At 40.8% G+C, this 24,230-nt stretch overlaps 1 protein-coding gene across 1 annotated transcript; it reads right to left on the reverse strand.

Annotated features, from left to right (window-relative positions):
- Nucleotides 1-23,105: 23,105 nt before the first annotated feature.
- On the reverse strand, nt 23,106-24,230 carry LOC104555067 (neuropeptide Y receptor type 6). Its single transcript, XM_010198308.2, has one exon. The coding sequence runs from the start codon at nt 24,228-24,230 to the stop codon at nt 23,106-23,108; it is 1,125 nt and encodes a 374-aa protein (XP_010196610.2).

Below are 24,230 nucleotides of genomic sequence, written 5' to 3' on the forward strand. Positions count from 1 at the left end.
TACTGTTCAGAGGAGGGAGCCCTGGCACAGGCTGCCCAGGGAGGGTGTGGAGTCACCTCTGGAGATTTTCAAACCCGCCTGGATGTGTTCCTGTGTGACCTGATCTAGGTGGACCTGCTTTAGCAGAGGGATTGGACTAGATGAACTCTACAGGTCCTTTCCAGCCTCCACCATTCTGTGTGATTCTGTGACCAGCCACTGCCAGGGACTGGGACAGGCAGCAGCTTGGTGAAGTCACAGGGGAGGATGAGCTGCTTTGCTAGCTCCCCTGTCCATGACTATGTGTGGGAATCTGATGAAAACAGACAGGAATTTAGCCCCTGTTTTAACCTGGGGCTGTCCTTCTGCTTGATATGGTTTTGGCTGTGGCCTCAAGCTTTACATGATTACAACCCCATCTTAACAAGCATCTTGTTCTCACCTGCTGTAAATGAGGTTGCTTCTTAATTATTTGTGTGACTTGGAAGTGGCAGGAGCATAGAAAAAGGTTGTCAGGCTTTGATGTTAGCAAAATGTAAGCTGTGATTACATAAACAAGCAGAATAAATTGTAGTTAAAGACCTCACAAGTGATTGCCATGTTCTGGCCTCTCAAACCGTGTAGATGATTCCTTGTATCCATCCTGTATTTTGGGAGGATTCTTGTCCCTGCTTACTTCCTCTGTGTAAATGAACATCAAACTCTGCTGCATCGAATCTGTTAGTTTGCTTCAATATCATTAATTTGCTTTCTTTATGTTGTCCATGTGTTGTAGAAAATAACAACAGTATACAATAAAAGTAACACTTCTCTGAAAAATGTCAGCATTCTTGCTTTTTAAAAAATTTAAATTAGCAAAAAAACCCAGTCTCTTTTAGCAGCTTCTCACTTTGCAGATATGAGCTGTGGCTCAAAGATATCCTTGGTGTGTGAGTGCCACGAGCAAATACTGTGGTTATTTTTGGAAAACATATTTCCTGTCAATCATTTTTTGGATAAAGCTCTATTCTAACAGGATTTGACCTAATGTAATGTTTTGCTGCATATACTAATATACATCCTACTAACAGTCAGTATCACAGAGCAAGAGGATCTTAGTATTGAGTCTCAATTCTGTTGAAGATGAGGGAAAAATCTTTTGTTGATTTAAGCACACATCATATATAGCTCCAAGTCTCCAAGAGGGACAGACTAAGTAGCATGTGCACTTGAATACTAAGAATGAGTTCTGGTGTGTCAATTTAGGAGTAGATAAATAAGGAAAATAAGTAAAGAAAAATAAGGCAATTTTTATTTTGCATAGAGCAGCTGCATGAAGTAGGTCTGCACCTGGAGGCAAAGGGTCTGGGTCTTGCAGCACAGGTGTAAATCACTATATTCAGTGGTTCTGTGCAGAATGGTCCTCAGTTCATACATGAAGCAGGAGACACTCAGGCTTTTTGGCCCATTAGTGCACAGCTGGTCAGCTTGCTCCTCAGTGTGAATCAGAGAACAGCTCTGAAAGCTGCTGTTTGCACTCAGCAAGTTGCTGCCTGTTGGTGTGAACTGAAAATAGCCACTTTTCCATCTGCTGGGCTCCATCAGGGCCTCTCCATCCTGCCTCGCTTGCATCATTCAGGAGGAGAAGGAAGGGAAATAGACATTTGAGATGAAGGCTCTTCCTGACTCCAGGCCCTCTGGGTGGGAAGGAGAATAGGGGCCCCTTCCTCCCCAGCTTATGTCCATGGGTGACATACAGCAGTGCTAGTGTCCTCTGGGATAGGTTTGTACTGACTGATGCAGCATTATATAGAAATACCTATGTTTCTAAGGGCTATTTCTAAGACCAGCGTTGCTTTCTGTGCAAACCCAGTGAGCTGGTAGGATGTCACCGATTTTGGTTCCTGCCCTGACCTCCTAGTTTGTTGTGTGTTCTTGCACACAGCTTTCTGTCTGAAAGATGTAGTGAGATATTTGAAAAAGGAAACAAAACAACACTTCTGAGTTTTTACTCGTTTTACCCCAGTTTCTTTTCTGAGGTTATTTTTCAGGTCCTGCTACATACCTACTACAGTAAGGGTGTGGAAGTGCTGATTATTTTAGTGTCCTTTGACCTGCTAAGTAGAGAGCTCTAGGATTGCTCTGTTGAGGAAGGGCAAGTGCTTCAACATAATGGGGACGCTTACAGCTTAGTTTGGGTAATCATTTCCTTTGAATCTTACTGAGGAAGGGTTCCTCAAAAAGCAGTGCTGCTGTTTGCTTAAAACCCTACTTCAACTGACAAAGAACACTTAAATTCTTACAGTAGTGGAACATGCCATTTCCTTACAATTATTGCCAGTGACTCTGCAATCTGGTGGTTTCTGCAGGGACACAAGTGTTGCGCTCCAGATGATGCTGGGCTGCTCTGTGCTAAGGAGTCCTCAGTTCTTTGCCTAAGAAGCATCAGCTCTGGCATTTCTCCATTGCAGAGCCTACATGAAATTAAACATTTGAGAGCTACCACAAGGGAGGGGAGTTGAAAATTAATTCAGGAATTGGAAGATAGAAGGAAAGGACAGAAGAAATGACAGTCATTATCTGGAGTGATATTGAATTGCTCTTTGTCTCTTGGTTACTGGAGAGAGCAAAAGCTCTGGGCATAGCTCATTTACTATTTAACAAGCATATCTGTATGTACATATGCTTTACCTTAGGCAAGCTTATGGAACTATTAGTAAAAGCTTTTAAGCTGTCAAGTCAAATCTGCCCGAGCTAGCAATGGGCAAATTCATTGCCTTTGCTTGTCTTCGCCAAACATGGACATCATCTGAGTTTCTGCTTGGTGTCTTTCTGTGCATCTCTCATTCTGCCCTTGTGTTTGTGACCATCCCTGTGGCTTTGCTCCTGAGCTACGTAGATACCTGAGAGGTGGGTGCTGTGGGCTGCTGCCTTGCAAGGGCGCAGCTCTGCTCTGAGCACATGGGGCAAGGAGAGTTGTTTGCAGTAGTGTCTGGGAAAGAAGACTGATCTTCTGAGGGATTTGAATACCCAAGCCCATTAGAGTTTCCTGGGAAGTATCAACTCAGATTCATGCTGGCATACTTTGGAAATCTTTTAAAAGTAAGTGCCAAAAATCAATGTATTGCAAGACTCCCAGCATGTAATTCTGAACCCATTAGGAGAACTGTATTAATTTTGAAAAGAATCTTTCCATTTTAAATATTACTTTGAATGTATTTTGAACTTGTGTATCAGCCAGAAGGGGAACAATTAAATCAAAGGAAAGATTACTTTTTGTTTCTTTAATTGTGATGGATTGAATCACATGCTGAAGGAGAATATCTACAAAGTGTATCTAAGTGCAGAAGCAAAAATGAAGATTGATCTTAGCTGTTCCACTCCCTATGATAAATGTATATTTATGCAATGCATTCCTTTTTGTATCTTGATAATGCTAAGGGCCCACAGTGCATGAATTAATTTTGCTGAGAACTGCAGTGAGGTTATCTCTGAGCCCGTGTAGGCATGAGAAACCAACCTTTATTCTCAGATCCTGTATATACTAATTTATACTCTCATAATTTAAAAGCTGCATAAGGGAGAGGAGAAACATCCCAGACTGGATGCATTGCACCAAGCTCTAGTGTAATTCAAGATTCAGAGAACTATCACATGGATATTGCCAGTACTTTCTTCCACTGTCAGTGCCATGGGACAGAAACTGGAAGCTGAGGCACATAAGATTTTGTGACAGCCCTAAATTAGACATTGGATTTCTCTTCAAGAGAGTAATTCTTAGGAAGCAACTTTGAGTGGCTCTCCAGCTGCCCTGCACTGGGGCAAAACTTCTCCTGGGAGTGAAATGTTGACCTAAGAGCTACCTATGCGGGCAATTTGGAGAGGTAAACCAAAACTAACATTGAGACTGGAAGCAATTCTCTAATCACGATGAGACTGGCTCATCCTGGAGGACTGAGAAGATGATCTAGGAGCCCCAAATCTTGAGTGGGGACAAACCTATATGGTCATATTCTGTCCTGGTCCCACTGACCTGCTCTCATCACTGTGCAGGACTGGATGAAAAGCAGTGCAGTGAAAAGGCTGGGGCTGCAGATTTAGCCTGAATTGTCTTGCCTGAGAATAGTTTATATGGATTTGTGTGATGTATAGACAGTGCTTTAATCCATGCTTCTCCTACCACCAGCAGTTAATTGTGATCGTTAACTGCAGGTTCCATAACTGTCCTGCACAACTGCACTAATTGTAAATGATGACATTTCACTACAGGAAAAATCACTGTTTGCAGAAACACTGCGAAGCTCCAGTAGTCTCTGTGGTGCTCTGTAATGAAAGTGCAGTAGGTGAAAGGGGGAGGGCTCTAACAACTCATGTGATAACCCTGCCCTTAATTCAGAGTCCTCTGCCTCCCTGAGCATCTTGCAAGCTGTAAGATTGAAGGACTAGAATCTAAAACCTGCCATAAACTCTGAGTTAAGCAAGACAAAGGTTGCTTTGGTGCGAATGAAATAGAAGCATCGATTCCCCTTCTCTCTCTCCAGCTACTGGGAATGGAGGTATTCACAGTCTAATTTGCTTGATTGTGGAAAACATCTCCCTCCAAATATCCAGTTAGGGATATTTGAATTCCCTAGGGAGCCTGTGAAAGACTGCTGTGCTATGAGCAAGGGTTTTACTGGTCCACTGTCCAGCTGGGACTTTCTCATCAGTCATTGGAACCTGAACCCACATCTGACAGTCTGTCAGGATGGATGTTTCTGTGGAGAGGTGCCAGTGAGGCACTGCACAACAGTGAGGGTGAGCCAGGCTGTGCTGTGTGAAGGAGAAGCCATGGAGCATGCAAGATGCTTCTTCCCAGGGCTGAGAGCCCAACCAGTCTCTCTTCATCTGCAGCTTCTGTTCCACAATATGATGCCTTGCTTGAGAGTCTCTTGCTTCCCAGAATAGCTGCTTTGCAGGGCACTGTGTTTAGCTGCACACATGAGTTTCTCTCCTACTCTGGCAAATGTTAGCTTCCTGCCATCCAAGGGATTTTGGACTGGTGTTTGGGAATCCCATGGAAACTCATTTGGGGAGAAGGGAAAACCTCTGTTGTTTTCTCTTCAAGTTGTAGGCAGCAAAGCTCATCCAGCCTGTTCTCTTGGAAATGGCTGGTAAAAAGGAGCACACAGGAAAAAAAGATATCTTCTGTCACCAGTATACATGGGGCCAGGGAGGTAAAGTGGTGCTAATTGTCTGTGAGAGCACAGAAATTTTCCCCCATTGCTAAGAAAGATATTAAGTCAGTGGTGAAACTTGTATGACTTTCACCTTCAGAAAATTAGATGAGTGGCAAATGAGTGATGGTTTTATTAAAATCATGTTATTAAAGCTGTCCTTTCTAGAGCTTTAAACTAAATCTAGTTTAATCTATATGTCAGGTTCTCTGATTGTAATTTTTGTGGCTTGTCTTTACTTGGAGGTATATTGGGTGAGTGCTGAGCACTCAGTGCTCTTGATCCCAGCATTACAATCAGCTGCAGGTTCTCAATACCTTGAGGGACTTGCAGATATGGAAAGATGCAGAGCAAACATGTGGACTGTCTGATGTCACCATGCTTGTTGCTAGCTTCCTTCAGAGTATATCACCTGTCTCTAAACTATTCCAATTCCTGTTCCAGACTATAAGTTGCTGCCAGCTGCTCTGCTCTGTCATTAGAGCTTCTGACTCTGGCACAGGAGCGATGGTGCTAAATACTGCTGGAGGTGGTGAATGGCTTCTGCAAAGCTGAATGGCATTTTGTCCAGCAAGTGATGTTTTGTCATGAAAGAATCATGTGTGCAAAGGTACAGCAACAGCTTTTACTTCTAATTAAAGCTACATATGGAACCTGTGGAACTCTTGAGACTACAGAAAGCAAGCTGCAATATAGGCTTTTAGTTCTGTACTGTGGTAATAAAGCCACCAGTATTTAAGGCTAGTATTGGCTGTTAACTGTCCCTCTCTGATCCTTTCTTAGATAATGAAATAGCTGATAGATAAAAATGCGGAGATTTTGAGTTGTGAAAATGTGTTTTTGCACTATTGGTCACTTGAAAAATCAATCTCCAGAACTTCATTTGTTATGAGCGGCTGATGAGCTGCTCTCTATGCTTTTTCCCTTCTAATAAACTCCTGAGTCAAACAACAGAAGGACTATAATTAAGGAGCTTTTTTTTTTCTTTCCCTATGACATTCTGGCAAATGTTAGCCAGCAGGTAGCCTGTCATAAACAGGACAAAAAGGGCTTTGTGTGGTTTATGTAAGCCCAGGCTTCACCTGTGCAGAAGGGAGATGGAGGCTTTGCTCTTCTCTGCAGTAGCATTGCCAAACATCAAGGCTGATCACGATTGTGCTGGATTTGGCAGCACTCTCTATCCCCTCTCTCAGCTGTCCTGGTGAGGATTCTCTTCCTTTGCCAGTTAGCAAACTGCACCTTCAAGGTGACAAAAGGAGCCACAGGAGACCCAGACTCTAGATTTCCCTATGCATCTTTTTCAATGGCCCCTAATTAGATGATGACGAAGATCAACAAAAGATCTTTGCCCTAGAAAAAGATAATTCAGAGGTTAATATTCTGTGCTCCTGAGTGTCATCCTGGAGAGTAATGGCTTAAATTGTACCCAGGTGTCCAAGATAGCCAATGGCATCCTGGCTTGTATAGGAAATAGTGCAACAAGCAGGACCAGGGCAGTGATTATGCCCCTGTACTTGGCACTGGTGAGGCTGCACTTTGGATACCGTGTTCAGTTTTGGGCCCCTCACTACAAGAGAGAGATTGAGGTACTGGAGCTTGTCTAGAGACGGACAACAAAACTGGGGAAGGGCCTGGAGCACAAGTCTGATGAGGAGCAGCTGAGGGACCTGGGGTTGTTTAACCTGGAGAAGAAGGGGCTGAGGGGAGATATGATCAATCTCTACAACTACCTGACAGAAGATAGTAGTGAGGTGGGGGATGGTTGGTAACAAATGATAGGACAAGAGGAAATGGCCTCAAATTGTACCAGGGGAGGTTTGTATTGGAGAATAGGAAAAAACTTCACCAAAGGAGTTGCTAAACACTTCACAGGCTGCCCAAGGAGGTGGTGGAGTCCCTGTTCCTGGAGATATTTAAAAGCCTAGTAGATGAGATTATAGGTCTTTTCCAACCCAAATGATTCTATGAGTGGGAAAGGGAATTCTGAAGGCTAGAGAGATGTATTAAAATCATAAAGATTCATGGTCCTCTTAGATGACTTTCCTGTCTAAAGGTATATTATACAATCTGACTAGCAAGGCTGTAGTTAAAAAAAAAAAGAGACTCAGTGAACAAAGTAGAGAGCTTTGTGGGGGTTTTTTTCTGACTGATGCCTTCTGGTATCAGCCATCTGGCATTGAAAAGCTTTTTTAGTATGAAAAATTAATTAGATACAAACTAAGCATAATACTGCTTTGATTTTTTTCTCCAAGGCAAAGAATAGTTTGTACCTATGAAATCCTAGGAGGAAATATGTCATTAAAATAACCACTCCTCTTAAATTTGTGTTGATTTGGTTCATCTTCAAAAAAAATCTCCTAGCTCAAGGTACACCTTGTGCAGGTAGTTGCTGTGTTATCTATCTTGCCCAACCCAGCCTGTAGTTCAGGTGTGACCAATACAACCTGCTGCCTTGGCCAAACAGGAATAGCTAATAATGACAGATTGTGAAGTTTTATGATGTGGACAAAGAATTATTAGGGACTAAAGCAATTCCATCAGGCCTTGTGACTTGTGATCGAGTTGGAACTTTAACTGTGATCTCCAGAGATAAAAAGACAAAATGTCAATACAATAGAATGAGATGGGGGAAGAATTTTGGTTAATTTTATTCCTTTTCAAAACTGAACAAAAATCTGTTTAATAAATTCAGGCCCTGCACCTTTACATAAAGGACAAAATATGTTGAAATTGCAGATTTACTAGCAGAATGGAGCATGACAGTGGAGGTCATCAGGCTCAGACAGTTCATGCACAAAGCTCAGGAGGTTGGGATTCTCTTAAGCTTTGCCTGAATGCAGCTCTGTAAATTAATTGATAATACAATGTCTGAATGCTTTTCCTATGTTTTATTGTAGTGTCAGTGTAAGGTGTGGTAAATTGGCAAACTGGGAGAGGTCTGGGTTGCTTGAAGAGTTGACACAGGGCTTGTGCAGGAAGCATTGCAGGTACTCCCAGAAGGAGATTACTGGTCCTCACCCAAACAAGCACATGTTGCTGGGAATCAAAGCAGAGTAAGTAGACCTGGGCAGCTGAGTTTGTCCTGACCTTTCATTACACTTAAAATGAGGCAATTGACCTACAAATGCCTTTTTTTTAGTTTTTTGTGACATCCAGCAACTTCACATTTTGGGAGTATTTGAAGAGCCTGGGAAAAGTTGTCTAACCACATTGCAAGTACATTAATTTCCCTAAGCAGTTCCAAGACTTAGTTTTTAAACAAGAGTATTGCTGTACCTGCATCTTCTGATAATTTTGGGAGTAATGTATTTTTGTTGGTTTTTTGTTTGTGGTGTTGTTGTTGTTGTTGTTATTGTTTGTTTGTGGGTTTTTTACTTTTTCCCTCCAGAGGATCTGAAGATGTTCAACCAGACATGGAAGTAGACTATGTAATAAGGCATGACAAACAGCTTTAGTCTGGCTATGTTCTCTATAATTTCAAATCAATGAGCCATCTGGCTTGGGAGAGTGGAAAAATCTCCATTGCCACGGTACCCTTTGGGTACTGTGGTTAGCTGCTGAACTCTCTGAACCTTCCCTTTCTGATGGAGAACATCTCCTCAGAATGCCCTGCTTCATTCACATGTCCTTCACAGCAGATCGCTGACAAGTCCTGACACAAGACAGAAACCAACCAATAGCAGATTTTGAAATGTTAGGGAGATGAAATTTCAGGGATCCTTCATGTTAAGGTGATATGGAGTGAAGAGCACCTGAGGAAAAGCAGGCTTGAGTTTGGTTCCATGAGAATGACATGAACACAGGCCCCAGGTTTGTTGTGTGGGAGGATGAGGTCACGGTCAGTGCATCAGCTGGGATATTGCTGTTCCTGGGACTACTTCCTTTTGTGTGTTTGACAAACCCTTATTTCTAGAGTCCTTGACGTGCCAAATGTTTGAGCTATTACACTGTAAAGTTCTTCATAAAGTACACTTGAAAGGTTGAGTGTCTTCTGTGCAGGTTGTTTTTAATCTGTCCAAAGTATAAACTCCAACTGAAATGCCTACATCAGAAAAGAGCTGGAGTGGTAGTGCAGCACCTTTTTTATTCTATTTTCAAGTCACTCTTTACTAAGTCTAGCTCTTGGTGGTGGTTGTGTCCCAAAGCTCTCAGCATTTGTTCTCTCCTCCTTTCAGATAAGGTTAAAATCCACCATCTTGATATGACATATGACATTGCAGCAACCTCCACTTTGTGCTTTTCAGAAAGGCTGCCCTCAGTGTGAGACCACAGGCTTTAGCTGCGTTGGGTAGGCTCAGTAAGGAATTAGTGACTTGGCCAAAACTAGCCTCAGAGTCTTTCTGAGCCATAAGTTTTGTCCAAGAAAGAATTGCAGTCTTTTCTAGCAGGTGTTACTGCGTCTGATCTGAAGAAAGATTGGTAATTCCAGAAAGACCCTCTCTCATCCAGAAGTACCAGATATTGCTTCTTCCTGCAGATCTTGCCTTGTTGGTTATGTCATTGTTTCTACCCTGCTTTGCCTTTTCTGAAAAGAGTAGCAAACCATGTGCTAATATGTGGACAATTTGCATCACTATACAGCAGGAAGACTTTCTCTTTAAGGATAAATGGGCAAAAAATTAAACAAAACCAAGGAGCACTGTCCAAAGGATATTAATTTGTGCCTTGCACAAGTTCCAGACCATGTGAGATTGCTTTCACAGACCACGTGAATATAGAATGGCTTCTCTTCATTGCTTTTCAATCTGAAGAATCAAAACTTGTCTGGGCTTATAATCCTTTGGGTTTTTTGTTTGGGATTTTTTCTTTTTGCATATTGATTCCCTTCTTTCCTCACTCCTCTGCTGCTTTTCAGCAGCCAAGTGTACCTACAGGTCTGTGAAGACCAGTAGCTGAAAATTTAATTTGTAAATCTCACTCATCTTCCTGGAAGGTATTAGGTGCAACTGGGGTGTTCTCAAGTATTAGAAAGTGTGTGCTTCTTCGAGGATCTCAAAATATCCTCATTGATGGAAGTTAGACTCATCTAGACCATCTTTTTGCCTGTTTCATGGCCCCTGTAAATGAGGCTGTGTTTGTGCAACAGCCATTTGCTGGATATATAAGCTCAAGTATTCAGATAACCAAATTATGAAACCTTCAAGCGTGAAGTAAATGATCTTTTTTCTTCTCCTTTGAACTATATTTTTTTTCTGTAAAATATTAACCTTAGATTGAGCTAGAGATTGCAAGGATGTTGGTCCAAACTGATGTAGCAGTGCCAACCAAGCCCCTCTGGTATAGGCGCAACCAGGCTAAGAAAAGATGGATTTTGCTAAGCATGTTGATGGAAGTAGTGATTTTGTGAGGAAAGCTTCCTTGACTGATGTGTGCCTCACCTCTGCAGAAGCAAAGGTGAAAAATTTGAAGGATTTCTATACAACTGCTTGCTGCAGGTCCAGTGCCTCCAGTCTCAGGTGTGCTGTAGAAAGCATAAAACTGTCAAAATCTTTGGGAAGGAGAAGGATGATTCTGGTATTTGGTAGCCCAGATTTCAGGGGTTATGCTAGTAAAAATACCTTGGATTGTTTAATGGTGCCAAAGTCTTTCATTACCATTGCTGTGTAGTGGTTATTTTTTAGTTAACAAATGACCTAAGTGGATGGAAACAACTAGTTTGATTTGGACACTGCAGCTGCTAACAGCCCTGAATCTTTTGGGTTTTTGTTTTGGGTTGTTTGTTTGGTTGTTTTTTCCAAATGTCAAAACCTTGATTTGCATTGTCTTGATTGGTAAACCCGAATTATATATTGTTTAATTCTGGTGTTGGGCAGTTGCATCATGTAAGTGTTATTGCTAAATACTGTGAGAAACATCATCTTTGCTTTTTCCCAGTAAATAAAGGAGTAGTAGAGAGGAGAGACAGGGAAACTGAAGATCCAGGTAGAGAAAGCTGAGCACCACAGGACTCTCTGTCCTGGTGCAGCTAGAAATAGATGATGAGCTATGAGACAGAAGTAATCCATTTCTTATCTGTATTTGTGAAGCTCAACCTGAGTGACACCTTCCTCTCTCTGTAATTGCCTGGGTAATGACATCTTTCCTACCTCTAGTCCTGCACACCAAGTGGTTCATTTATGATGTACTTGTGCACAGAAGTGAGTGCTATGAAAGCTAGAGTCCTGTCTTTGCTACAGCTGTGGGGACTTAAGATGGTTAGTCACTGTGCAAAGAAGATATCCTTTGTATCTATCACCTCCCTGTAACTACGGAAGCGTTTCAAGGGCTGCAAAGTGTTCTTTTTTTTGCAGGAGGATGACTGCTGAGATGTTAAAACTGGGTAGTAGATTAATCTAAATGCTCAACAGTACACTAAAAAGGATGAGTGTTATACAGCCCTAATAATTTGCTTTGAAAGGAATGTTTGGTCTACCAAAAACTCCATAGAAGTCTATTAACTAGAAATCCAATAATTTATGTAGAAATGAATGCTTTTAAGTAAACTATTATTATATTTTTAGTGTTAGTAAAGCAAACACCGGGATATGGGCAATTTTGGGCGAGAAAGAGTCATCAGTACCTGGTTTTCCATTAGACTTTGACTGGAAGCTGTGTCCAGAGGGAAGAGCAGAGGACTGGCTCATCCTCAAGAGATCTGTTTGTGCTGCAGAAGTGGTGCTTTGTGCTGGTGGTGGGTATCAGGTACATGGTGGAATGAGGTTATCAAAAAGTGAAAGATTCATTTGATTGCTTAGAGTACAATTTTGTTTTCTTTCCAGATGGATAAATAATGTCAGAGTCGAAGCACGTTCAAGTCTAAGCACTATGTTTGCAAGAGAAGCAGGAGAGAAAGCAGTGTGGGTAAACAGAGTTCCAGGGAATCGGGTAAGAAAGAGCAAAGTGTGTGAACTTGTATTATGAAGGGACTAACAGGAGTTATCTGAAGTGAGCATGGCCCAATGCTGGTTCCCTACCATAAAAAAAAAACCTATGGTGTGATCAGCAGACCTTTTGGCAGGATCAAAGCCTTATTTTTAAATCTGTCCATTCCAATTTCAGTGTTTGAAGCTGGAAATAGCCCAGACATAGCAGAAGCAACATATGGTGAGCATGGTCCTCCCCAAGAGGGAGCTGGAAGTGAGGGCTGAGCTGCATGCTCTGTTCAGGTGATCTCATTTCAATTCTGAGCATTTGGTTTGCCACTGAACCGAAACTTCAGCTTTTAGATTAAACATGTTGCTAATCTGATTGTGTTAAAGGTGGCCTGTGAGTAAAACCTGCCTCAGGGGCCAGTTTGATTGCTCTAAAGGTAAAACAAATAAAGTCAGTATGAAAGGTTAACATACATTCTTGAAAATCAAATTTGACAAGCATCCTGCAGACATCTTTAATGTAAGATGTAGATGACAGTAATTTGCAGGACCTCTGGTTTCTGGTCATCTCAGTCATTTCTGACAGTCACTTTTTCTGTATCTGTACCACATACAGAAACATTAACTTCCAAACCCACTGCGATCCCACAGATGAAATGATTTCAGCCCTAGTTGGATCTGTGGTTTCAAAAAAGAAATTAATTTATATTTTTTTTTGCCTTGCACATCTGCCCAGACATCCCAGGCTCCTGCCTGCTTCAGCAGCAGCTCTGCAGCATGTCTGCTCACTGCTGCCTCCACAACAGCCGCCTTCCTGCTGCCGGCCAGAGTGACCTGCACCAGAGGCGTTGGATTTTTCTCAGGAAATTCAGCTCCCTGTCTGTTGGCAACATGAATTGGGACAGTGAAAAAAAAATCCTCCAGGGTGGGGAGATACTGATCTGGAGTTGGCACCAAGATTCCCATCAAGATGAGCAGTGGTTAAGCAACATGCCATGGCAGCAATGCGGGCTCTGCTGGCTGTGCACACCCTCACAGCTCCTCCATAGCAGGCTCTCCAGGAGCACTCTTCTGTTGAAGTTTTAATTAGGTAAATTTGTGGTTATGCTTCAGAAAAAGCATTACATCTTACTGAGGATGGGGTTTAGATGGTCTCAAGAGGTCCCTTCCCATCCTCAATGATTCAGACATTCTATGTTTTGAAAGCCTTTTTAATTATTAAACTAGCAGTTGATTTTTTTTTTGAGCTTTTCCAAGAATACAAGAACTAACTATTATTTCTTAGCAGCAGATATACTGTAACTCTTGATCATATTAATTTGACTGTTCATAATTTTCCTTTGTTCAGAATTTGGTTTTGTTAATAACTTGCTGTTCTCAAATGCTTTTTCTACAGCTGTTGCAGCTCCTCTCCATGCAAAAACATATTGGAAGTATTTTAATGTTAACCTCACATGGCTTTGTAAAACAACTTAGGTACTCCTAGAATGTTAGAATGATGTATAGTTTCCTTTTGGAAACAGGCAAGGACTCAAAGCTGTGTAAGCAAAAGGTAATCAACTCTGTAAACTGATTACGCAGCAAAATAAATGATACTAACTAAAAAGTGACTTTTCCCTTGAAATAATTTATTTGTCCTGAATTTCAGTGACTAAAGACGTGAGGTTAACGGGATACTCAGGCTCACATGATTGTTGGGGTTTCCTTGCATAATGCCCTCAGTATCTACATGCCTGCTCTGTTTGCATAATGGGGATGGGAAGAAAGAAGCATTTTGTTACAGTTTATCCAAGCCTTCCAGCTATGCCTTTTTTTAATCTTGTTTTTTTCTTTATTTTTAAATTTAATGTCAGAGCCTGAGTTTCCTGGAACATCAAGCAGTAATTATCTCCCTGTGTTTGATGACCTTTCAGTCAACTCAGATTTTGCTTTTGGATTCAATATTAATTCTGTGCACCATTTTTAAAGGGTTCTCAACTTCATGTTTAATTAGAGGGCAGCAATCTTGCATTCCCAGTCTGTCACAGGAATTGAGATACTTCAACTGACAATTCAGTGTAGTACATTGATAGTTTGGTACTCACGCCTAAACACAGGCAAAATTTTATCTAGTTTTAGTTAATTAAGAGCAATTCAAAATATGATTAGACCCTCATATGCCTTAGGGTTTGAGTTTTCTGCCTGATAAGTGTGGGTTCTGCCACTGGCTGGCAGGAGCTTCTGCAGCCCTCAGAGGCTGTGGGTGCCCCTGGAGAATGTATTCTCCTAGTTTACGGTCACTAACCTGGATGGTGGCATTCAAAACTGCTGGAGTGTGACATTTTCCACGTTCCTCCCTGTTCTGGCCTGAAACAAAGAGATGGAGGCAGGCGGCACTGGTTGGAATATCCCGATTGAGAGCTAATTTTGGGAGGAAGCATAATGTGTTTTAGACAGATATTTAGTGTTGGCTGAAGTGAATGATAGAAGCCCGAAGGAGGAGATCTTTAAGTCTGATTTCTAAGCAGTGCAGAAGTGCATGGTGCATTTGGTGTGAGAACTTGACCTGCTCACATGGTCAGAAGGGCATGTGAATAAAAACCTAGAAGCAATAAGACATTTAAAGCCATCTGCGATGCAAAAATGTCAATATGCGCTGGACAGGATATCATACCATGCTGACAGCCGTGTTAGGTTGACTGATTAAGCTACTCTTTACAAATAGTGGACTATTAGGCCTAGATAACTTAGAAGATACTCTTTACTGACTAATTATCCTCCTCCAGATTTATCCTATGGGTGTGGTGAGGTCCTTATGACCTTTACTTTAGTATTTCTCAAAAGAGAGTAAGTCTACAACCACCCAGTGAGGCTGTAAAGTGCCCATCCTGCAGCAGTCACACATTGGCCCTATTCTAAGAGCAGCTCCTTGCTGTAAGACCTAATTAAATCTTGCTCAAGGAGGCTCGAGGTCCTTTGCTGACATCTTAAGCACTTGATGGCCCCGTGTTCCTGCAAAGACAGATCACATTTCTTGCTTCTCTAGCCATGACTGCAGTGTGTATGTGGGTTTCCCTCCTATGCAAGTTAAATGTGAAATGGTCCTTTTTCTTTGTAAAAATGTCCTATGAAGATAAAATACTCAAATAGATTTTTGTTTTCTCTGAAAGCCCATCTAGTTACCACGGTGTATTGAGTTAAACACCTATGTATATTTTCATGCTGTTACATCTGCTCTGAAGCTTGTAAACTGTATCTTCATTTTCTTACAGAATCTTCATGAGTCTCTTCCAGGATCTGAGCTCCTGTGAGCAATCACCAGTTGTGCTCCATTAAGGTCAGCCCTTACTCTGCCACTTCAGTCAAATCCATTCCCCCAAATCCAGCCTATTTGACATTAATTTCTGCAGCCAAAGAGAGTTCCTTTAGCAGTGGAATCTGTCCAAGAGGCAATGGGAATGGATAAGGATTGTGAGGCAATACTTGCTGTTAAGTTCTTGCAGAGTTACTAAAAAGAGATGGCAGATGAATTTTGTTGAGCAACATTCCAGAAGAATGGGACAGTTGCCTCTGGAGTGGCAAAATAGAGTACAAGGGCTGCTCTGGGGTCTTCCTTTTTTGTTTTGATCCACACAAAACTTCTTGAATTTTATTCTTACCTAGATTTATGACTTGTGTAAGAAAACAGTAGTTGCAATTATTTGAAAAACAAACAGAACAATCCCTCCCTAAGAGACAACAATCTAATGTAGATTGTATGGCTTCTATTGGCCAGCTACTTGAGGAAATATGGGAATATGATCTACAGAGTCATAGGGTGGTGTTTAGTAGTGGTAATGATGGCAAATCCAAAGATGGCTTCCAGGTAGAAATTAAAGCATGGGATCATCTGACACAATCATGCCATCCAAATAATTTTAGTCCCCAAAGTAGTTATTTTGTTGCTTGTCAATAAACAAATCTGTTGGCCTGTATTGAGGACAAGAGAGAGAGACTTAACTGTGCAGGAGTCACTACAGGAGTGCCTGGGAAATTCATGCTGCTCTGTGCCACCTCTGACACTGTGTTTCTGGCTTCATGGAAGTGAGCACTGCAGAAGTCTCTAGCCTAAAAATGAAACTGGCAAAAGGACAGAAGCAATTTTGTTTAGAAGGACCTCAGACTTTTAGAGCTGCTTCTGGCTGTTTGTAGTTGGAAAAACTAATTCATGTAGCTCTTGTAGCCCCATCATCTACGTGAAATAACAAGTTTTCCTCACTACGAATGAGGGTGAAATGAATTCTGCACAGACAATAGCTTCACACAGGTGCCAATTCCATCACATTATGTAAATAGCCTGTGACTAATAGAGAAGCCTATGAAATTAAATAAAAGACATCAGTCAGTGCATTTTAATGGAAACCAAACTATATGCCAAAGGAACCTTGTTGAAAAATGAGTGATAGCAGACAAGATAATTCTAAGGTTGCCATTGTGGAACATTTTAAAGTGTCTTATTAGCATAGAATTGAAAGGACGGTGTTGTTTTGTATTTCAGGAGTCTATGAGGTTCCACTAAGCACAACTGGAGTCCATCTGACCCTTTGTTCTGATGTTGCTCAAAGCTTTGCTATACATTTGCCCTCCTCTCAGAGTACCATTCAAAACAATGAAAAAGAAAAACAAATGTCTTTATGATGAACCGAGCTTCATTTATAGCTAATTGATTGGTTTATCACCCATCTACTGTGATGGGCTTGGGGAAAGTGGAGAGTTGAGATAAAAAAAAGAAAAAGGTGAGTCTCTCCCAAAAGCCAAATTCTCTTTTATTTTGATTAAATAACATCCAGACTGTGCATCTTGTAAAGCAGCCCCTGCCCCACACAATCTGTGCATGGGGAACATGTAGAGAAAGCTGGGAAAGGGGGTTCATGGCTTAAAGGCCTTCCCAGAGTTCGACTATGATACTTTGTGGGACCTAAGATAATGTTTTGGCTAAAAAACTCCTTTGTCAGTGGTGATGTCTTGCTGTCTTCTTTTTACCTTGTTTTTACTCTGCCCCATGGACCATTTTAACCTGGAAAAAGTGTCATAAACGTTTTAAAACATCACTCATGCCTACAGGAATGCAAAGATTGAATGCATTTACATCAGTCCAATTGAGACATAGTGTGGCAGCAGGATGGGGAGTTATTTTTTGCTTATTTTTTGTAACTTCAAAGGATCTGAAGTGCTGGAACAAAACTTCTGTGTCATCTCTCTGAAGCTCTGATATATCCTTCCTGGGCAATGAACAGCATGTGCTCTTGCTAGTCTGAAGCTGTGCATCTTCTGACCAGGTAGTGCAGAAGTGAACACGTGTTGCTGCATGTGGAGCCCTTGGTGGGGCAGCAATTGGCATTTCTGTCTTCTAGCCAGCCACTGCTCTTCCAAAGACAGGAGTGCAATAATATGTGCGACATTGATTCTTTCAGATTTGGGTAAGATTGGCTCAAATATCATTGGGGCATAATGACATAAACTTTGTTTCTAAAGGAAGTTAAACTAAAGATGTGCTTCAAGAGGCACGGAGCAGAACTTGCTGGTAAGAACCATGACATAAAATGACACATCATAATTGCCTTATATGGCCACATTTCTAGAAGTATGTCATTAGCTGCCTTGCCAAAATTTCTTTTTCTTTTTAGAACATGGGTAAGATTCAGACACTTCTTAGATGTAAACTTTTTCTCCCTGGAAGTCAACTCTAGTGTTTTTTTTTTGTAGTCCAGTGCAATTTATGGTTATGTCAGGGTGAAACATTATTGCCTTGCAATTGATGCAGCTGTGATGTATCTTTAAATAATAGAATGCAAGAAACAGAACCTGGGTATCATCTGCCACTTGTAGTAGATCAAGGGTGAATAAAATAAAAGCATTTCATGATTCTGTGATTCAAGGCTGGGTTCTGTCCCAGTAATATATCATTGTTAAACCCCAGGAGTTTTTATCCTATGTGATAATATGTTGATCAAGCAGACAAATGTAGTATGAACATTTTGACTTTAAGTAAGAAAAATCCAAAGTGTCTTTCTCCTACTCAGATACTGATGAATTAAAACACAGTAGTAACTGATGAATTAAAACACAGTAGTAAATGCTACTTTGGAAACGAGTATGCACCAACTGGGCTGCAGTGCAGCACACAGAAAAGTGCTTTTAGTATTTGTGCTACAGATAAAGTTTCCTGAGCTACAGAAATGAAATTTCCACTCTAACAAATTTCACAATTTATTCAGTGTGTCTGCAAAATGTCTAAGAGAACAGTATTCTGAACACACTGATTATATTTAAGTATAAATCATAAAGAATCATAGTAAAAAGTTGCTCTGCCCATAAGGCATAAATTCACTTGAAACCTCCTTTGTTTATGGTTCTCTCCTTCTCTAGCAAAATATCTGTCAGCACCATGAGCCTTGAGAAGGTTCTCTAGATTTTTTTAAGTCATTCACTCTTCTGGAAACAGCAAATATCTTATTTTTCACTGATCTCTAATAAGTGAACATGTGAAATACTAAACCAATTTCCAGAACTGTTTGTATGAGAACAGCCACGTTGAGATCATAGACAGGAAGATTTCCCACCTGGGAAACACAGCAGTTTTATCCAGGATAACATTTATTTGTCAGTAGATGGGAGGAATTAAAGTATTTAAATAGTAAACAGCAATGACACTGCGTTTGCCAACATACATAATTACAGTCAATAATCAATAGACCTCTGGGTTCAATGGAATAATTTTCACAATGAAATGTCATTTTCCAAGTATCTGACTCTAGTTACATGTACTTACAGTTAAACCAAACAACCATAAAATACAAATACAGGTAATGATATATTCATTTACAAGAATATTTTTGATATCTATTGGCCTGGTCTATGTGACCCAACAAAGTTCTGTTGTGTTTTTTTTCTAAAGGACATCACTGCCAAGACTTTGTTTGTACATGTGGATAGCATTCCGGAGTTCAGGTTCCCCCTCCAGCTTTCTGGAGTTACTTCCATGTTTCTACTCCCCTGAGGAAGCTCACAGTCCTCCATCTAGTTGCATGAAGTAACAACAGTCTGATGAGGAAGGCTGTTTTTCCTATTTGCTATACCAATAAAATAAGGGAAAGTAAAGTTATCAACATCATCCAACACAGGGCAGTGTTCTTCAGTTTAATATTATGACTTGAGCATTCTCTAAATATCGGATATTGCAGTTACATACATCACCATCCCACATCACACTGGGGTCCGTGATGCTTATCTAATGAAAGTAAGTAACTTCTCTTGGTTCCTATTTTTGTATAAGTCAATTCATTCCTATTGACTTGTCTGGAGGTGAGATATCAGACTTCATGCAAAGCCAGTGGATGTGATGACAGAACATGCAGTTTGAAGGATAATATCTTCAAGACAGGGGTGATACCCTGGTGGGTTAGCAATGATTTTTTGAAGTGCGGCATTAAGAAAAGAGATACTTGATAACTGAATGCTGTGAACAGAACTGGAGCATCAGCCCTCGAATCAAATGAAAGTGCAAGGAAGAAATGCCAAGAAGAAATCAAGGCACAAGTATTATTATCTATGTTCGATTCTGAAGCAATCTGACTGCTCAGAGAGCTTCCACCTGGTAATGAAGAACCCTCTTATGCCAACATTCAGACTGCAAAAAAATTGATTGCCTATCTCTGATCAAGATGTCAGGAGTAGAAAATTGGTGTTACAAATAGCAGTAGCAAACTTTTTTTTTTTTAAGCTGCTTAATGTCACAGACATGTACTGCCCAAGCACTTGTAGGGAGAGACAGTAAAGGGAGACCAGCCATCAGCATCCTTGGCCTTCTCATGAAGTCACAGCACTGACCACCTAATTTAAACTAGTGTTCATTTTGTGGCTGTATTTAAACCACTTGGGACCTGATACTAAAGGCATCTCTTCTGTAAAACTAAGCAGGCTTAGGCATGCCTGTGGGATGGGAATACTGATATGAAGGACATTCGGCCAAGTTCACGCATGAGAATCTCAGTTGTACCTGATTCAAACACTAAATTCTGTCTGAGATGTTTGCCATGATGAGAACTGAGAATAATCTGAGCTGCTGAGTCCAATATTAGTAAATTAGAGCCTACTGTGAATATCATCTGCTTGTAAGTTGCTTTAAGCATGGGTCCTGAAGCTGTAAACAGTGTGCTTAAGTGTGAGGAAGATGGTGATAGAGGTGTTCCAAACAGAGAAATCCAGCTGATAACCTAGCCTCTAGCAGGTGTGCCACCATAGTTTGTTAGAACACTGCTCAGTGAATGATCTTCTGTCAGTATTAGTTGGCTTTCTGTATGGGTGCTGGAATCTCCAAGAAGAGAGAAAATCCTGCATCAGATTTGTGCCCAGTTGAAGAAGTGAAATGGAGATAATGAATCACTTTGTTACCCTGGAATCTCACCAATGAAACAGAGGAACATCCCCTTCGCCAAAGCATGTACTAGCCACTCTGATTACTCACAATGTATCAGCAGTACCACTGACTATAAATTACTGCTTTCTACTTGCTTAAAGGCCTGTTATGGGGGATCAGCAATGAAAGCAGCCCATTGACTGAGGGTTGGAGTTAATGGACATCGTGGATATAATTAATATTAAGATATCCTCAACAGTCTGGTATTAGCCTTTACGAGGTATTTATTTTCTTTGATGCACAAGGCAGGTGTTGAAGTTATGGTTTATGCACTCTACCTCACATATGTAACATTTGATCTAATTAGAAACAAATCATAAATTATGCCAAAATGGAGCCGTACCTGTCACTCAAAGTCTTGATGACCGTGTCACTAATTCCGCCATTCTTGCTCTTGCATGTAGTGCTGCCCTTAGGACTTCAAAGGGATCTGGCCCTAATAGATTTCAAGGTCTTTTTGCTCATCTTGAGTCAGGAAGCACTTAATCCAGCATATGTGTGAGACCTTGTGAGGCTCCTCTCACGGAGCTCCTCTGAGGAACAGAGAAATGCAGACAGTTTGCAGTAATGCTATAGCAACAGAAAACTATGGCCTGATGGAATCCTTTCAGAGCTGTTTGACTGCAGGAAATTATGGTCCCTATCCAAGAGAATTTTATAGCCTTGAGGTGTCATCATAGCTGAATCATGAAGGTGTTGATTGTAATCTGAATGTAAATTCTTTTTGTTTCAGTGGGGCATCAGTAAGTTGCTACAAGGAATTTTATGTACAGGTGTTAAGGCTCATTTTTAGAACTAAAAAAAACAAAAAAAGAAGAGGCTTTAGCAATACAGGTAATTGATTCTATTTAGCTTGAACAAGAGAAAGCTTGGTGAGTTGTTAGGCTAGAGTACTTGAAGTATTTTGTTTAAAGAGTCCAATAATAACCGATTATTTCTGTTGGCACTGTAGTATGAATGAAGAATATGATTGGTTATTTTTTATGACCAAGCTGGAAAGTGTTTTTTACAATGTTTTTGTTTGAGAAAAGTTCTGCTCAGTATTATATCTTCAGGCTTCTATGCACTGTGGTTCAAAAGAAACTGGTTTCAAACACAGTACAAACAGAAATGAATGACCAAATGTCTGCCTCAAGTGTGGTCTCTTGTTATTGCAGCAATTTGGGGAACGATATTTCTGAAATTAAAACTCAACCCTTTCTACTGAAAGAGGAACATGTAATCTGGATAAATAGCTAAACCAAAATTCACTCTAAATTCAAAGTGTGTTTGTTTGATGTGGTAGTTTGAGCCTGGCTGGATGCCAGGTGCCCACCACACCGCTTTACCCCCCACCTCCTGAGAAGCAAGCCAGGGAAGGGGAGAAAATAAGATGGGAATCTCGTGGGTTGAGATAAAAGCAGTTTAATAAGTAAATAAGCAGCAAAGCCGCGCGCGCGGGAAGCAAAGCAGAAGCAGATAAGCTGTTACTCTCTACTTCCCATCAGCAGCGATGTCCGGCCACCTCCCGAGAAGCAGGGCTGCAGTACGCGTAGCGGTTGCTTTGGGAAGGCCAGAAATGAATCTCGCCTCCCCTTCCTGCTCCTTTCCCCCAGTTTATATTCCTGAGCTGACGTCATATGGTATGGAATATCTCCTTGGTCAGCCTGGGTCAGCTGTCCTGGCCATAGTCCCTCCCAAGATCATGCCCACCCACAGCTATTGGTGAAGGTGGGGGAAGGAATGCTGGAGGGACAGCCCCGATGTTGTGCAAGCAGTAGTCATAATATTGATATCAACAGTAAGCACAGCACTGCAGGACCTGCTGTGGAAAATCACTACCGTCCCAGACCCACTACTAATGGAGATTCTAAAAGGTCTATTTTAAGGAGTGATCTGCACTGATTTTTTGGAGAAGAAAGAATACAATGGTTTCAGAACAAAATGCTAAATATGTATTTCATCTTGAACAGCATCAATTAGAGTGGAATTCGCAGTACATCAAATGGGGCTTGTATTAATGCTCATTAGGGAAAAAAAAGAGGAAATTCCAACTCTTTTCTCTTGTGAAAATACAATTTCTAGGCTGAACTGATACTAAACCAAAGCAAACTGCATGCTGTGGCTGAAAGGAAGAATGATAAAGGCTCGCAATAACTTAAAGGACCTTCCTTACAGTGTGAACTGTCTGTAAACCGTTGTGCAGACTAACCAGAGGTGGGAACAATGTAGGACTGGAAAAAATAAGGCCAGAAAACAGTGGAAAGTCCAAAAAGGTTAGGAATGCCATAGAACAGATGGTTTACTTGGGTGAAACTGAGTGTTTTGGAAGGACAACCACATCAATGGCTAAAATGGGAATATTTTTATTGGTGGTAAGACAGTATGCCAGTGACTTGGAAATTCTGGATTACAAAAGTGATCTGTTAATACTGTTTGTAAGTCATTACTATTGATCTTTAGGATGCTTGGAACTGGTTTATTAGTGTTAAAACTCTTATAAAGTACCTGTTAAAAGATTGGCTATGGGAGAGTAATCCTGTTTTTGCTGAATCAAATGGCAAAGACTTCCTCTGAACTCAGTGGGAATGTAATCAAGATCTACAGGAAGATGTCATAATCTGCAACAACATGCAACATTTTGGAAACCGCTGTTGGATTATTTTAGACATCCACAGGGGGATTATTTAATTTCAGAGACCCCTTAGATGCATCAGTTTGCAGGTTGGAAAGAGCAATATTTTCATATTCCTCTTGTGATGCTGAGCATCTGCAGCGGTGAACTAATACTACCAAATCCTTTTGAAAATTCTTGTTGAGAAATCCATAAAAGATGGGATTGATACATGTTGAGATCATGGCCACAAGGTGGCACATTGTAAATGCAAGATTATGATTGCAGCCCATTAGTGCCTCATAGTTCCAGTCAAAAACAACATTGAATATATTGAGAGGCAACCAGCAAGCTGCAAAAGTCACAACAATCGATATCAACATGATATTAATCCTTTTATTTTCACTCAGTCTGCTCTCATTCTCTCTCATCCTATCTATTTTACCATGCCTCCTTTGAAGACATAAAAATATCCTAAGATAGCAGATGAGAATAAACCCCAGTGGGAAGCAGTACTGGAAAACCAGCAGACTAGTGGTAAAAATCAGTCGTTGTGTAACAGATGGCCATACCTCAATGCAAGCAACCTTGTTCTTGTAGAAATTGCTATGGGAAGACAGATGTTTGAAGGGTTCATCAGTTAATTGATGAAATATTAAAAAGGGAATAGATATTATAAGGGAAAACCCCCAGATGAAAATAATTCCCCAATATGCATGTGAAATATTTGGCTTCCAGCCACGTGGGTTGACAATTAACTGATGTCTCTCAATAGCAATCAGTACAAGTGAGAAAATGGAGACTGTGACAGATATACTTTGTATGAAAGGACTTATTTTACACATAACTTCCCCAAATATCCAGTAGTCCATTAAGGTATATGCAACTGTGACGGGAATACACATGATGCAGATGAAGACATCTGATAAAGAGAGGTTGGCAATCAACACATTGGTAACATTTTGAGCTTCTTTCCGTCTCTTTATTATAATAATCAGGCAAAGATTTCCGAAAAGCCCCACTACTGTAACTAATATGTAGGCTGTAATAAGCAAGAATTCTGCCAGGAAGGAAAGTTGGCATGTATCAAAGTTCAAAAACTGAGAATAGGTGATGTTAGAGATAGTTTGGTTAGATAGAATCTCACTGGGATGCTGAATGGCTCTCTCCATCAT

This window comes from Colius striatus, chromosome 9, assembly GCF_028858725.1.
Source record: "Colius striatus isolate bColStr4 chromosome 9, bColStr4.1.hap1, whole genome shotgun sequence".
NCBI lineage: Eukaryota > Metazoa > Chordata > Aves > Coliiformes > Coliidae > Colius > Colius striatus.